Genomic DNA, 16,667 nt, shown 5'->3' on the forward strand with positions numbered 1-16,667 from the left:
TTACGTGCAGACGAAGTTGCTTGGGGCAACTAGTATCTTATATATCTACAATTTAAATACACACCGTGTAAGTCGAATGTTCGTGATTTATTAAGATAAGATTACTGCAGCTTTGCAATGCAATTGAGATAAGATACCAGCAACTGTTACATACGAATCACAGTAGCATCCAAAAAATATTTAGTATCAAAGATTATACACAAATACATAAATTATATAAACACTTAGAATGTAATTATAGTGATAATATAGGGAACAGTCTGTTCAACATCATCATCTGCTTCTTCCTTATCCCATTTGTTTGTGGTCGGCGTAATATGTTTTTCTCTTACATTCTTCTCTGTTCGCAGTCATCTCATCATCTTTCACACAGTCCATCCATCTCTTTTTCGGTCTTCCTTATAACCATCCACATTCATATGTAACACTGTCGTTAGGATATGATCTTCATTCCTGAACAGTTTGTTCAACATGAAAACTAGGATACGAAGCAAGATCTCTTAGTCCTTCAGAATAGAATAGAAAAATAATTTATTTAAATAAACTTAATTTAAGCACTTTTGAATAGTCATAACAATTTGTTTTTTATCTACCACTCGTTCGGAAAGCTGTCTCATCACAAGAAGAACGAGCAAGAAACTTGTGTGTTGCTCTTTTAAATAATCCTTGTAAGTTTACATTTACAAGTCGAAACGTGTGAATACAAACTACCAACGGATGAGGTTTATTAGTAACTAGCTGTTGCCTGCGACTTCGTCTGCATTTCCGTCGTTTTTCGTAAGATAAGTAGCCCATTTCCTTCCTCCTGATTCAGTGGTTTTGATGTATTTTCCTAACATTTCCCTTCACTGCTCTGCCCCTATTGATCATAGCGTGATGAAAAGTATACTATAACCTGCCCAGGAGTATGAAGACTAATTGTACCAAGTTTCGTTAAAATCCGTCGAGTAGTTTTTGTTTCTATAACGAACATACAGACAGACAGACAAAAATTTTACTGATTGCATTTTTGGCATCAGTATCGATCAGTAATCACCCTCTGATAGTTATTTTGGAAATATATTTCATGTACAGAATTGACCTCTCTACAGATTTATTATAAGCCCATTGCTCATTTATCGTAAGTGCATAACTTACGAATAATATAGTAATAATAACATTTTTTTAATCTACCGCTCATTCGGAAAGCTGACTCATCACATGAAGAACGAGCAAGAAATTTGCGTGTTGCTCTTTTGAATAATCCTTGTGAGTTCACATTTTTCAAACCGAAACGTGTGAATATAAATACGTGTAAACATAACATTATGAATACTCATTCTATAGATAGTACATTATTACAATATTAGATATTACAATATTTCTGGTTTACGCGTGTAATCTAAATATATATAACTCAAAGGTGACTGACGTAGTGATCTATCAACGCACAGCCCAAACCACTGGACGGATCGGGCTGAAATTTGGCATGCAGGTAGATGTTATGACGTAGGCATCCGCTAAGAAAGGATTTTAATTAATTCTACCCCCAAGGGGATAAAATAGGGGTTGAAAGTTTGTATGAAACTTTGTCAATTTTAAACCGATCGGACTTTGCATGCATAAAGCTACTATGACGTAGGCATCCCCTAAGAAAGGATTTTGATAAATTCCACACCTAAGGGGATAAATTAACGCGAGCGAAGCCGCGGGCAAAAGCTAGTTGTATATATATATGTATTCACTATATCCGTGACCTATTTTAAGGCCATCCGGTGAACCGACGCGAAACATAATTTAGATGATAATTTTACGTACCTATACTTTAATATTTTTATTAACCTGTTCAAAATATACTATACTAGCTACTCGCCCCAACTTCGCCCGGGTGTACATGTATTATACATATAAACCTTCCTCTTGAATCACTCTAGTCTTCCACGCGGTTTCCCCTGGAAACCATCGTGATAAATTCCTGGTGAATTTGTCACGTTGGGCTAACTGATCTGACTTCATGTTCATCTTATCATCCTCCACTGGTGCCCCGCCAGCGTAAACCATTAGCGCAGGCGGGAACACCATTCCATTATCATCCACTAAAAAAAAATCACTCTATCCATTAAAAAACCGCTTCAACATTTTAAAGATTTAAGCATACATAGGAACGGATAGACAGTGACCGCGACTTTGTTTTATAATATGTAATGACTAGTTGAGGCCGCAAACGTTGTTTTGCTATATTAATTAAAATCGCTATTAAAAAATAGGGGTTGATGGTAGACGAGTGAACAGTTAGGGTTGTATGTAACTTTAATGGTGCATTATAAAAAAAAATATGTCCAATAAATTGAAAAAAAAACATGCTAGGAATGGACATCCATTATCACTTATACATATGAATGTGGATGGTTATAAGAGCAGAGGAAGGCCGAAATAGAGATGGATGGACTGTGTGAAAGATGATATAGTAAGAAAGGAAGTAAATAACGAGATGACTGCGAACAGGGATGAATGGAAGCGAAAAACATATTACGCCGACCCCAATTAAATGGGATAAGGAAGAAGCAGATGATGAGTATGAAAAATAGCTAGTATCCGATTCTCAAACCTACTGAATATGCTTAAAAAATTTCCTCATCAAAATCAGTCAAGCCATTTTGGAGAAATATAGTAACTGTTTAGTAGAATGTTTATATATATGTATAATTTAATATAAAAGATTTTATTAGAGCGATAAATTATATTTTATTGTCAGAATTATAATTTCTGCAAAAACGATTCGCCTCTATATAAAGTTATAGTTTGCCATTACTCTCACTAGATGGCGCTGTGCTAAAAGTAAAACGCGCTAACGAAATGTTTTGCCGCAGGGATATAAGGGTCGGCGACCGATGTGAAATCATACTTACCTGGCGTAGGGGACACCGTGATCAAGAAGGCGGTTCCCCCAGGGTGAGGCCCTCCCATTGCACTGCGGTTGGGTTGACCCCTGCGATTATCCCTAATGTGGATAACTCGGACGCGTAATTTTTGGTAGTGGGGACTGCGTACGCGCCGTCCCCCTCAATAAAAAAACAAAATTCGCTAGTTTGTAATTGGTATCTACTCTAGAACTAATAAGGGTGATTATGTTTTGCGTAATTGGCTTTTTGTTGTTAACATATAGTCTATACATCTATACATGTAAATAATTGGAGTGTCTATTTGTAGTATTGAAGTAACCGTTTTTTACTACGTGCATAATCACTATGACTTATTTTCTCTTATTAATTGTTTAACCAGTTGTTGTGTATTGAATGTTTTTTCTATTTTATTATTTCATTGAATTAATGCTAATCGGTAGTTTGTATTCACACATTTAAACTTAAATTGTAAGAAAGAATAAATTATTTAAAAAAGCAACACACAAGTTTCTTGCTTGTTCTTCTTGTGATGAGACAGCATTCCGAATGAGCGGTAGATTAAAAAAAAAATGTTATGACTATTCAAAAGTGCTTCAATGTAAGTTTGTTTGAATAAATGATTTCTATTCTATTCTATTCTATTCTATGCATATGAATATAAATACGCTACATACACCAAAATAACATTTTTTACAATTTTTGTCTGTCTGTCTGTTTGTTCCAGCTAATCTCTGAAATGGGTGGACCGATTTTGACGGGACTTTTATTGGCAGGTAGCTGATGTAATAAGAAGTAACTTAGGCTACTTTTAATTTAGAAAAATTCTTGGTGCAGCTAGTAAGACATAAAATCTATTTTTCCTAGTTTGTGGGCTCTTGGGATGTTTTTGTTTTTTTTTTAAGTCCCCACTTGATCCTTTTAATGCAGCCAGTGATTTTAGGTCACCATAATAGTCTGCTGTATTAATATATATATTTTTTAATATATAATCGATTTTCTTAAAATTTTTTTTTTGCATCCCGTCTGAGTTGTTAACTGGACGAAATATGTTATAAGTGTTAAGTTTAAATACAAATAAATAAAATTTAAGTACCTATCACTATGTGATTTTTAATTAACAGCTTTCCACTAAATGCATATTAAAGTCGACGACCTCGGTGGTCTAGCGGTCAAGTACACCGCTTTACGACCGATGGTCGCGGGTTCGATTCCTCGCACGGCACAAACATTTGTATTCATGAGTATGATTGTTTGTATCGGTCTGGGTGTTTTCTATGTATAATGTGTATGTACTTACAAAAAAAAAAAATATCTATGTATATATATATCAGTTATTTAGTACCCATAACATAAGCTCTAGCTAGCTTAACTTGGGTCTAGATGGCTCTGTGTGAATTGTCCAGAGATTATTATTATTATTATTAAAGTATATTTGGTACTTACATCAAAAATTTGATTTGAATTTTTTTGTCTGCTCTTGCGAATCTGTGAACGGCTGCAACGATTTTGACGGGACTTTCACTCGTAGGTAGCTAACGTTTGAAAGAGTAACGCAGTTTACGTTTATTTTAGAACTTTAATAAAAAAAGTTTTATTCCACGCGGATAAAAACACGAATAACAGCTAGTATTAAATTAAATTACTGGCATCTATTTTCCATGTCAACCTGTGTTTACAATACTTTAAAATGAGGGAAAGGGATTGTTAGTAATGTCAGGTCGACCTCCACGCGGTTCCCCCTGGAAACCATCGTGATAAATTCTAGATGAATTTATCACTCACTGACCTGACCTCATTCTCATCTTATCGTCTTCCACTGGTGCCCCGCCAGCGTAAACCGTTAGCACAGGCGGGTGCACCATTTCATTATCATATACAAAAAAAAATATTTTAAAGTAATAAAAATATTGAGAATTATGTAATTATTTTAATACGAGGTCAACGTTTTCCTCAATGATAAGCAAAGCCATCGCCTATAGCTATATCGTCACGTTTTGTTTAGCAACCTGTCAACCGTCTGTACCTATTGTACTGATACTTAAGTTTTTTATGTGTTGAACTGATTCTGATGATTCTTTTTTTTATTTTGTATACTGCTGCTACTCATGTGGTGATCAATACTTGAGTGTTTGAGTTATCTTTAATAGTGCTATTGGATATTTTAAGAGTTGTTTATATAACTTTGGTATTTTGCATACTACTTTGTATGCTGTGTCCACCTATAAGTCATTGTATTTTTAGATCATAAACTATCATTGCATAGTATAAAACATAGTCGCTGTCTGTCCGTCCCTATATATGCTTAAATCTTTAAAACTACGCAACGGATTTTGAAGCTGTTAATAGATAGAGTGATTCAAAAAGAAGGTTTATATATAAAATACATGTACACCCGAGCGAAGCCGGGGCGAGTAGCTAGTTACATATAAATAAATAAATTTGTATGAATGTAACAAACAAACAAAATACCAATAATTTCAGGAATTATATATATCGACTAGCTGTGCCCGCGACGTCGTCCACGTGGAATTTAACTTTATGTTTCTAAGTTAAAAGTAGCCTAAGTTATGGAATAACTATTATTAAAACATATATATATATAATATTTAAAACTTCAAACTTTAATTATATTTATTACTAGCTGAACTCGCGACTTCGTCCGCGTGGACATTAACATAAAAGTAGCCTAAGTTATTCCATATTACATCAGCTACCAGCCAATAAAAGTACCGCCAAAATCAGTTCAACCATTTCAGAGATTAGCCGGAACAAACAGACAAACAGACAAAAATCGTAAAAAATGTTATTTTGGTGTAATTATATTCATATGCATGTAGGAAAAAACTGTTATTTCAGTTCATTACAAACAGACACTCCAATTTTATTTATATGTATAGATTACATAAAAAAAAACTATGAATCTTTAATTATCGTTGTTGGTCCGCGATAGAATTTTAAATATATACTCAGTAGGTCTGAGAATAGGTTGATATCTATTTTTTGTACCCCTATATGATAAGGGTGGGTCAACCTTATCTATAAGGTATAAAATCCCCAAACAAAAATTTCTTTAATTTTTAACACCAATTTCTTTCATAAATCGGCATTTTAAAATACATACCCTACATTTTAATGCTTCAACCATCAACCCCTATTTTTTAATCGCGATTTTAATTTACAAAACAACAGGGACAGTTAGTAGTTTATAATCAGTTTAATGATTGTTCAACGCGATTGTACAAGATTTGAATAGATTAGACGAATGGAAAAATGTCTAAACATTGATTAGTTTAGATGGATGGAACTTAGACCCCAGCCACTCTAATCACTAATCAGCTGAGATAAAAGATACAGCATAGCGTTGATAACACAAATATGTTGATACCAATGTCAATTGCAGACGATATGTTAAATATAGATTTAGTTGGTGTTCTTTGTCTTGTTGTTAAGCCACTCTGTTCTAAACGGGGAACGAAATTACGAAAGCCTGATTTGAGGTTCGAATCCCTAGCGGTGCCGTCAATGATATCTTATTTATTTATTTATTACTATCTGTTCCCGCGACTTCGTCCGCGTGGAATTTAACTTTATTTTTCTAAAATAAAAGAATTCAAAATAAAAGTAACCTAATTTACTCCTTATTACATCAGCTACCTGCCAAAAAGAAAATTTGAAGTCCTAGCTTTTGCCCGCATCTTCGCTCGCGTAGTAGGAAGTATTATTATTAATTAGGTGTAGTTTTTGCTTTACTTTTGTTTAGCGTGTGTAAAAAATTAGGGTCTACAAATCCAAGAAGGTTTATACAAACTTATTTTATACCCTTGGGGGTAGAATTAATCAAAATCCTTTCTTAGGGGATGTCTACGTCATAGTAGCTATATGCATGCAAAGTCTCAGCCCGATCGGTTTAAAATTGACAAACTTTCATCCCCTATTTTATCCCCTTGGGGGTAGAATTAATCAAAATCCTTTCTTAGTGGATGCCTACGTCATAACATCTACCTGCTTGCCAAATTTCACCCCGAGCCGTCCAGTGGTTTGGCCTGTGCGTTGTTAGTTGATAGATCACTATGTCCGTCAGTCACCTTTGAGTTATATATATTTAGATTATCTAAACGACATTAATCTTTTGTTTCAGGGCATCACCTGGGGCAAAGCCTTTTTAGTTGCAGCTGATAACGAAGCTGCGCTACCGTACCTGAGCACCAGGGAGTGCCAACTCGGAGGCTACAAAGTAGTCACAGTTGACTTCTACCCTCGCCTCCTGTCCCCTTCAAACAATAACTACATCACCGGAGAGAAGACAGAGGCTCTTATGTATATAGCAGTGCCTGGTAACAAACACTGGCTGGGCACAGCTCCTCTCCTGAACATCGCTGATCAGATCCTCATATGCCGCGGTCCATCTGGGACAAACGTAGAATACTTACTAAGGTTAGTAGACTTTATGCGGGATGAAATCCCTGAAGCTTTGGATGATCATTTGTTTTCCCTCGAAAGACTGGTCAAGAAGCTGGCAGCTGAAAAGAAGATTTGCTTAAAGAGTATGATGGGTGTGCAGAAAGAGACGTCAGAGGTACAAACTTCAACGGCAAGCTTCCAGTTTGCTTCTAGAATTCCGGAGAAGAAACTGCGCTGCGTCAATATGTAATGGATGGATGGAAATGGATGATCGCCCACGCTTAAACCAATAGCTTTAAATAGTTCCATGCATTCGGGTATTATTTTAAATGTATGTGATAGCGGAGTCACAGGAAACTCAAGAGGGGACATTTCACATAATAACAGGTGAGCAAGATAATTAAAATAAACAAACAAAATTTGTTAAAAATACGACTGCAATCAGACATGTGAATAATTTAACAGACTATAGAAATCTTTTTAACGTTGCTTTGAAATAATTAAGTATGATGATTTTATTCATTAATCATAATCGAATCCTATTTTTTAAACGTGTTCAGAAAGACAATTAAAGAACAAAAGCAATTTACTGTAAACGATATTAAATAATTTTTGACATTGACATTGCGACAAAATATCGTTAATTTTTCACATAAAATTTTAATAATTTCTGATATAAATATATAAAAACTATCAGATATCGGCCACGCGTTGCTATGACTAAGGTTCTTAATTAAAATAATATTGCGACTATAAATTAAGATGTAAGCTATCCTATCTTTCAAGTTGGATGAAATTGCATACAATTTGCAAATCGAGTTTGCAATTGGTTCAGTAGTTATCGCGGACAAACAACGTGACACGTAATTGTTATATATAAAGATTTGACATACATTTATAGAAAACTCTCTGTTGTACATCATGTCCTCTCTTGAGATTTTTATAGCTCTGCGATGTGATAATAAAGTTTGGATATTGTGAAAACAAAATACAATCATACAGCCATTGTCACACTTACAATGGTACCAAGTAATTGATAATAATTATGTGATATGTTTTCATTTGTGACACTCATAACATTAAGCGGATGTAAAAACAATTGTAACAGGTTCAATCAAATCAAATCAAATCGAAACACTTACTATAGAGTATTTAATTTTAACTTCTATAACAAAGAAGTATGTAGTAACTTTTGTTGAAACAACAAAATGTTGTCACGTTTATACATGACTATAGAAGTAATACAGAGTGGGAACTTGAGCACTGGCTCAATATAGAAAGTACAAATTACTCGATACTGATGCAACAACTTTGTCCTCAGGAATAACAGGGAAAATTCCATTCTTGAGAAATGCATGAATGAAACCACGGGAATTATAGATAGATAATAGATTTATTGCCAACATAACACAAATAATACAATTTAAAATAAGACACAAAATAAGAAGTAAATAATAACATAGAAGTTGGCAATAGGAGCTGCCTCAGCTGTTGCTGATATAAGCACAACCTCAATGAGGTGCACCTATACAGCGCTGGTTTTCAGGCAGCCCCCATTACTCATTAAAAAAAACTACGATACGATAAGCTGGACTGTAAACTGGCTTTCCATTAAAATTTAATATATTAATGTGAATGAAATGAATAGTTTAAGCTGGTCTTCCATTCAAATTAAAAAATAATAGTATTAAATAAACAAATCGATAATATTAATCGTAAAATCACTCGATAACTAAACAGTGATACTGATAGCTCTTAGCATATATCTGTCTGCAAAATGGGCACTGGCTGAAAGTTTTCACTCTGTGTATATTGTACTCTGTGTTGTAGAAATACTTTGTGTAATTTTATTATTATTTTGACTAATTATTGTTAAGTTTATGACATCTTTAGATTAAAGACGAGTAATTTGATTACACCTATAGTAAGTTTTCATATTTTTTTCAAACGCACAGACATTATTTGAACCAAATAATAATGTAATAAACAAGTATTATTATTATTAACGCTGTATATTTTAGGCTAAGTTATTATTATTATTATTTTTTAATTCATAATAAATGTATATTCAAGTCATACTTGTATAAGATCAGGGATGTTATGGATATGTAATTTCGGATACAGATAGGTTTCGGATATAGAAATGATTATTGTACCGGATACGGATACGGATGCGGATATGAAATTATTTCGGATTATCCATTAGTTTCGGATATTAATTTTTTAAGGAATTTCATAAGTATAATACAAATAGCTAAAAAAATGGCCACATATCGTATCTCAATTAGGCTCCGCCCCTATCCGATATTATCCGAAACTTTTATTTCGGATTCGGTTACGGAGATCCCTAACATCCCTGTATAAGATGAATTTGTATAATTGTTTTTTTTAACGAATTTTCTAAATATGTATATTAAAAAAAATGTGATAATATGTCCGGTAGATTATCATTTGTAAGTATATATAACGTAAAAATAGATATTTTTCAGAACCGTAGGTTTTATCGGCCTAGTGTTTTAGTACCTACTATAACCCGTCAGACGCAGGTCATGAATTCAATTCTGGCCAATTTTTTTAAACTTTTTGTATGGGTTTTAAATATTAGTTCAATTGGAGGGACAGTGGTTCGCTTGCTGTCTACCGTTGTATTCAAATATACGCATCCAAATGACTATTGCGTTAAAAAATAGCAATTGACAATGTTTCTATCTACCCCAAATATAATAATAGTCATGAAGGCGTGTTAAATATTGTTTTCTATCTTGAATTGAATTTTGATTACTTACAATCGATTTGTAACATCTTATCCGATTTGCAGCTACAATAAAAATACGGTATTTCTACATGTATATCACCAATAATTATAACTATAGTATAAAACAATGAAAAATCAACTTTATTGCTTTAATTTTAAAGTCGATTCTCCGAAAACATAATATATTGAGTTAAAACAATTTGTTATTGAGTTAATAAGATTATAATATTGTATCGTTTGAAAATAAAACTTGTGTGTTTATATACAAGTTGTAAAGTTGATAAAAATAAATACGACTATTTTTAAGTTTATAAACTTAGAAAGAATAGACAAATTACAGAAAGACAAATGTAAAGCAATTTTATATACAGACATATTAACAATACAGTTTAACAGTGTTTCTCGCTATATGTCTTCATTCTAATATATTTCTTATTTATAAGAATTTTAATCAACTTTATTTTAAAAAATACAACAGAGTTTTGACAATTTTTCAAATAAAAAATTTGCTCTAAAAAAAGACAAAACAAAAAACCATGGAGCTGTCATGGTTATTAATTAACTGCATGTAATAAAAAAATTGTCAATACAGTATAACATAACCGTGTATTATATCATTTAGAGAAGAATAAGTAATACATAAATTTCCTACGTTTATTTATTTATTATATATATAAAAGCAATATAGCAAAAAAGGGGCAAAAATATCTGGCTTTTGGTTACATTTTTATACCGGATTTACTACAGAATACAAAATAAATATACACACATCAATTGTTTTTTTTTTTAATTAAATTAATTTAGTTTAATTGTCTATTGAGATAACAAAATTGTTTTTAGATTTTAAAATTGATGTGAAAATTTTTTTTACAATTTTGTTGATTATTATATTAGTATTGTTAATATTACAGTTGGGCTCGTATTGTTATTATTGATTTATCTTAATTTCCGTATTAACACTTAATATATTATTTTCTACATAAAAGAATATATACATATTTATTTATACTAATTATCGTAGTATTTTGCCCAGTTTCGGCAGAAAAATTGCTTAAAAATTCAAATTCAAAATATCTTTATTCATGTAGGTCTATTACAGACTCTTATGATATGTCAAATCTACCGTCAGTTCGGATTGATATCGAGATGAGAACTGACAAGAAACTCAGCTCGTATTCTTTTCATATAAATGTTGTACATGTTTACAATAATACAGATTCATTTAAATTCAAATTTGGGAGAATAGAGTGACCACCATATGCTATTTATTCATGTAGTTCTATTACAAACTCTTATGATATGTCAAATCTAAAATGGACTAGATAGTTCAAGACCTAAGATGAATTTGTTAAATGTTTTTAGAATATTAATATTTAGGTTAAAGAAAGCCTTATTCTCTAGATAATTTTACATCTATATGTTTGTCTTACGATTGAGCTACGAAACTCGAATATACGGACGTGTTTAAATGATTACCATCAAGATCATCTGTGACATGTCATAAAATGTATAAAAATTTGAAATATAATGTTTACTAAAAAAAATTTTGTATAAATTTTATATCTATGTAAGGCAACGCCAATATTATAGTATATACTTGGAAAGAACCTTAAACAATGAAATAAAAATTTAATATTTATACTTTTATGATTGTTTTTATTTTGTACACTACTTTCGACACTCGACTTCGTCAGCGATGATTCATCGAGACTTTATTAAAGTAGCATGACCTCCATCACATATGTTATTAAATATGCTAATATTGTTGAGGTATGAAAGTGTAACGATCAAAATAATTATCGAATATCTAGAGGATTGTTAGTAATATTATCTAAGGACTTTTTTTTATGGATGATAATGTGTTGGTGCACTCACCTGCGCTATCGGTTTACGCTGGCGGGGCACCAGTGGAGGATGATAAGATGAGCATGAGGTCAGGTCAGTTAGCCCATTGTGACAAATTCACCAGGAATTTATCACGATGGTTTCCGGGGGGAACCGCGTGGAGGTCAACCTGACATGGTACATTGCTAGGAATGGGGTCATGAGTCCACATTCCCCTTCTAAGGACTAGTGGATCCCATTGCTAGCAATATATCGGACTGGTTAACCTCCACGCGGTCCCTTATAAAGCATCGTTGTTATTCTTGGCAGGTCAGCTCAATGATGTAACTGTATTTACTACCGTACACAGTTTTAAAAAACATCACAAAGAATACTTATTAGAAAAACAAATTTTAGGCATTCCACAGAAATTTCTTGGCTAGCGGTTGTAATCTCCGGTAAAGGTTCTTAAAAAAAAAAAATTGTTTTTTATTTCTCTATGTTACTCTTATTAATATTTTCTTTTTTTTTCTTTTTGTTGATCCTTACCACTCAGTTAAAATTATATCAAATTATACTCTGAACTATTTACATTATTTTTACACAGACAATCACCAATAATATTGTTCTTTTTATTTTATATTTATTTTAATTATTATTTTCACGTACCCTCAAATGGGTTGAAGCTGAAAATCAGTGTTTTGTTCCCTGAACAATGTTCCACGCTGAGCTTCGACCTTTTTGTATTGCTACAGATCACACATAAAACACAATTTTATAAATCTTATGTTGTATTATGTATTTTTATATTCTTATGAACATGTTATGTGTGTGACTAGTAACAAACAAATAAACGATATATCTATCTATCTATCTATCTATTCCCATCCTATTTCATTACAATTAGCAATTGGCAATTAGCTGTAAGTTTATATTGTGTTAATTAAATAAATAAATAAAATAAAAAATAAATTACAGCCCATAAAATAATACTTCCCATACAAAATGTTGGCATACAATATTTTTTAAACCATCGTAAATTTCTTGTGAATTGGTCACGATGGTCACTCGGTGTTTCCCAATTAGTCGTACGCGCCCCCCAGGGGTATGTAAAGTTGTATCAAGGGGTAAGTGCGGCTATCAGTAAAACAAACATACACATACACTCATAAATTTTTACATTTAGAATATTAGTGTGATAATATTGACAATATGGGGTACTTAAGGTTTGAGGTCTTTTTTGAAGTGGTACGCAGCAAAAGCTATTTGGGAACCACTGGTCTAACTGAACTTAACTAACTAACATTAGAACAGGCTGGTGCACTATTCCATTATCCATTACAAATAGATAGATAGATAGATAATTGAATATTATTTTATATATTTCTTAAACGCTAAAGAGCGTATGTAATTCCGGAATGCAACCCGTTACCGTAGTTCACCAAAGTGGCCTTCAACCTACACAAATTCTTACCGAGGTCTTCACGAAGGTAGCGACTATAAACTGTCAGATTATTTTTGGCCGCGCCAAGACAGGTTCATAAACGTAAACAGGTTCATATGCGGAAAACCATGTCCAATTTATATCTGGGATATAAGATTTCCCCGTGAAAATAATGTGACAGGAAAATACAATTTATTTAGAATTTGCACCTAACGCCATCTAGTTATACAAAGACACATTAACTGAACTGTGAAATAGCAACCTGTGTTTAAAAGTTCTGAATAAAAAGTATAGATGGCGCTTTACATTAATTTATTTTACTATTCAACCTTTTTCAGTATAATTCCGAAACCACAAAAACAATAGTTATATTTTAGCATATTATTTAGCTAATTGTTCATTTACTTAATAGTAATGAAAGGTAACTGTGATATGGGGAGAATGGTAAACTTGAATGACGAGCGTGCATGGCAATAGTTGTTCATGCACGGGATTTTCATTTAATGTTAGACATAGACACCTATATAAATATACATTGTAAATAACGAGCTTTTAAAAATACAATTTAATTTCTTGCCAGTTCTTCTCAATTGGATCTATATACTGAACTGGACGGTAGGAAAAAAATTATAATATAAAAAATTTGACGTTCATAAGCGGCTAAAATGTCCTACATGAATAAATTATTTTTGAATTTGAATTTGAATATGGCATTGTCAGTAATGTCTACTAATGGACCAATTATTAACTATATACCACGTAAGGTTGACCTCGAATTTTTCACGATAACTGACTTGATCTCATGCTTATCCTATGATCCTCCATTGGCACCCCGCCAGCGTAAACCGTAGTCGGGTTCAGCAAGTCGAACTATGATATCAAATTTAAACAGAAAAAAACCACCTTATTCGCATCCATTCATATTTATTTATTACACATTATTAACATCGTTCCATAGAAATTATCAAATATACAAACAGTTACATGACACAAATATGGCGGTAGTCCAACCACACAATTTACAAATCAAAATAAAATAAATCTTATAATAATCGAAATGCTACCTAATTATCTTAATTTAAGACTCTTTTTTATATGTTCGAGAGAATGAAAGCCATTTTGTATTAAAAGGCATCCTTTTTGACATAAATATTGATATATTGTTCTATAGACATTGAGGTATTATGTTACACAATTGTAGAGCAAGTCAACCTTCACTACAATCAACTGCGGTGATATCGCTACACTTTACAAAGTCATAAAATTTGATCTTATATCCGAGTATGACGCTTGTTTCTATATCTTCTCTAATATTTAGATATGCTACCTCAATGTCTACCTACAGACTAAATTCTAATGTGTAAGAAACTTTATTACATTTCCAAATACTCGTACATCATCAGAGTGTCAACATCTGGGTAGCATTTGCTAATAATCATGAATAATCTACCCTATTATTCATACAAACATCTAATAAAATGATTTTTATTTAAACTGTGTCTATCTCTCTTTCTTACGAGCTGCTTTCTTAATTTGAAAGACAGAGACAAAACACTACTCGTTAAATTAAACTTGATTTTTATCATAAAGTTTCGTCCATAACATTTTCAACTAAAAATTGTACATATGTGTACATTAGACATCTACGTATGTTTATTTAGTATTTACATTTACCATACGGCTGACCTTATAGAACTAATTAAGTACCTACAGTAATTATTTGGTGGTAAAATGCACTAAAATCTCAATTGAAGAGTATTTTTATTTATTAAAAATGAATGAATATTAACTTGCAAAACTATTTCTAACATTTTTATTTTAATTTCATTTGAGATTAAAAAAATACATGTTATCTATTACAATAAAATACATATACATCAATTCACCTCAGCGGTCCAGCGGTATAACACACCGTCTTTCTTCCGACGGTCACCGATTCGATTCCCGGCATGCACAAACATTTGTATTCATACATATTATTGTTTGAATCGATCTGGCTGTTTTCTATATTATGTACGCGTTTAAAAATGTATCTGTGTATTTATATCAGTTGTCTAGTACCCATAACACAAGTTTCTTAACTTGGGACTAGATGGCGCTGTGTGAATTTTCTAAGTTATTATTATTTAAGAGCAAAAATATACATATTCTATTTCCTCGAGTGGCGGATAAATTTATTATAAAAAATAGTTATTAGCCCGGGCTTCAACAAGCCCTACAGTGTTTGATTTGAAGCTGTATGAGGAGAAACAGACCAAAACGATCACTTCATACTATATATAATAATAATAATCTCAGGACAATTCACACAGCGCCATCTAGACCCAAGTTAAGCTAACTAAAGCTTGTGTTATGGGTACTAGACAACTGATACAAATACATAGATATTTTTTTTTTCGTAAATACATACATATTATACATAGAAAATACCCAGACGGATACAAACAATCATACTCATGAATACAAATGTTTGTGCCGTGCGAGGAATCGAACCCGCGACCATCGGACGTAAAGCGGTGTGCTAGACCGCTAGACCACCGAGGCCGTCGATATGTATATAGATACGATATATAGATAACTAAATTGAACTATGATCATGATTTTGTTAATACAAAGTTCCAAACCAATTCACAATCATACAATTTTTATCATTCCACTGAACTTCACTATGTATGCAGACTAGACGGCAAATAATTTGATTACCAGCAATCCAAACGCACTGCACTTAAACTAACTCACAATCAATCTAAGAATACTTAAAACTTACAAGAATACTACATAGAATACAAAATAATACTTTTATAATACAAAAATGTACTAAACTTTGGTTTACAATGACTATTTACAAAAACACTACGATTATATATTCGCAGTTGTTATTTCTAATGTAAACAGGCATATATAATGAAATTATACAAGAAACCAACGTAAAAGGTTATTATTTTATCTATAAACACAAATAAAATTGGAGTGTCTGTTTGTAACATTGAAATAACCGTTTTTTACTACAAGCATATGAATATAAATACGGTACGTATACCAAAATAACATTTTTTACAATTTTTGTCTGTCTGTCTGTTTGTTCCGGCTCATCTCTGAAATGTCTGGACCGATTTTGACGGGAATTTTATTGACAGGTAATAAGGAGTAACTTAGGCTACCTTTATTTGAGATTTTTTTTTATTTTAGAAAATAAAGTTAAAATCCACGCGGACGAAATTGCGTATACAGCTAGTTATATAAAAAATAATAAGAAATATATTTAACTGTGTTTATAGGTAGCCCAGTAATCAAAGTAAGTATAGATTGGAACTAGATGGCGCTCTGTGAGTCATCCAGGATTATATATTTTATTTTTGAA

At 32.3% G+C, this 16,667-nt stretch overlaps 1 protein-coding gene and 1 non-coding gene across 2 annotated transcripts in view; both read left to right on the top strand.

The window, feature by feature from the left end:
• Positions 1–7,971, top strand: part of LOC131842361 (glutathione-specific gamma-glutamylcyclotransferase 1) — a 33,397-nt gene extending 25,426 nt beyond the window's left edge. The window contains exon 4 of the mRNA XM_059190903.1: positions 7,021–7,971. Coding sequence (XP_059046886.1) covers positions 7,021–7,533 — 513 coding nt within the window. The 3' untranslated portion in view covers positions 7,534–7,971. The remainder of the gene's footprint in view (positions 1–7,020) is intronic.
• LOC131842383 (U1 spliceosomal RNA) lies at positions 2,881–3,042 on the top strand. Its single transcript, XR_009357491.1, has one exon. It is a non-coding gene; the product is annotated as a U1 spliceosomal RNA (small nuclear RNA).
• Positions 7,972–16,667: the final 8,696 nt, after the last annotated feature.

The sequence above is a fragment of the Achroia grisella genome, unplaced genomic scaffold, assembly GCF_030625045.1.
Source record: "Achroia grisella isolate CSIRO2021 unplaced genomic scaffold, CSIRO_AGI_Agris_v1 utg2167, whole genome shotgun sequence".
Classification (NCBI taxonomy): domain Eukaryota; kingdom Metazoa; phylum Arthropoda; class Insecta; order Lepidoptera; family Pyralidae; genus Achroia; species Achroia grisella.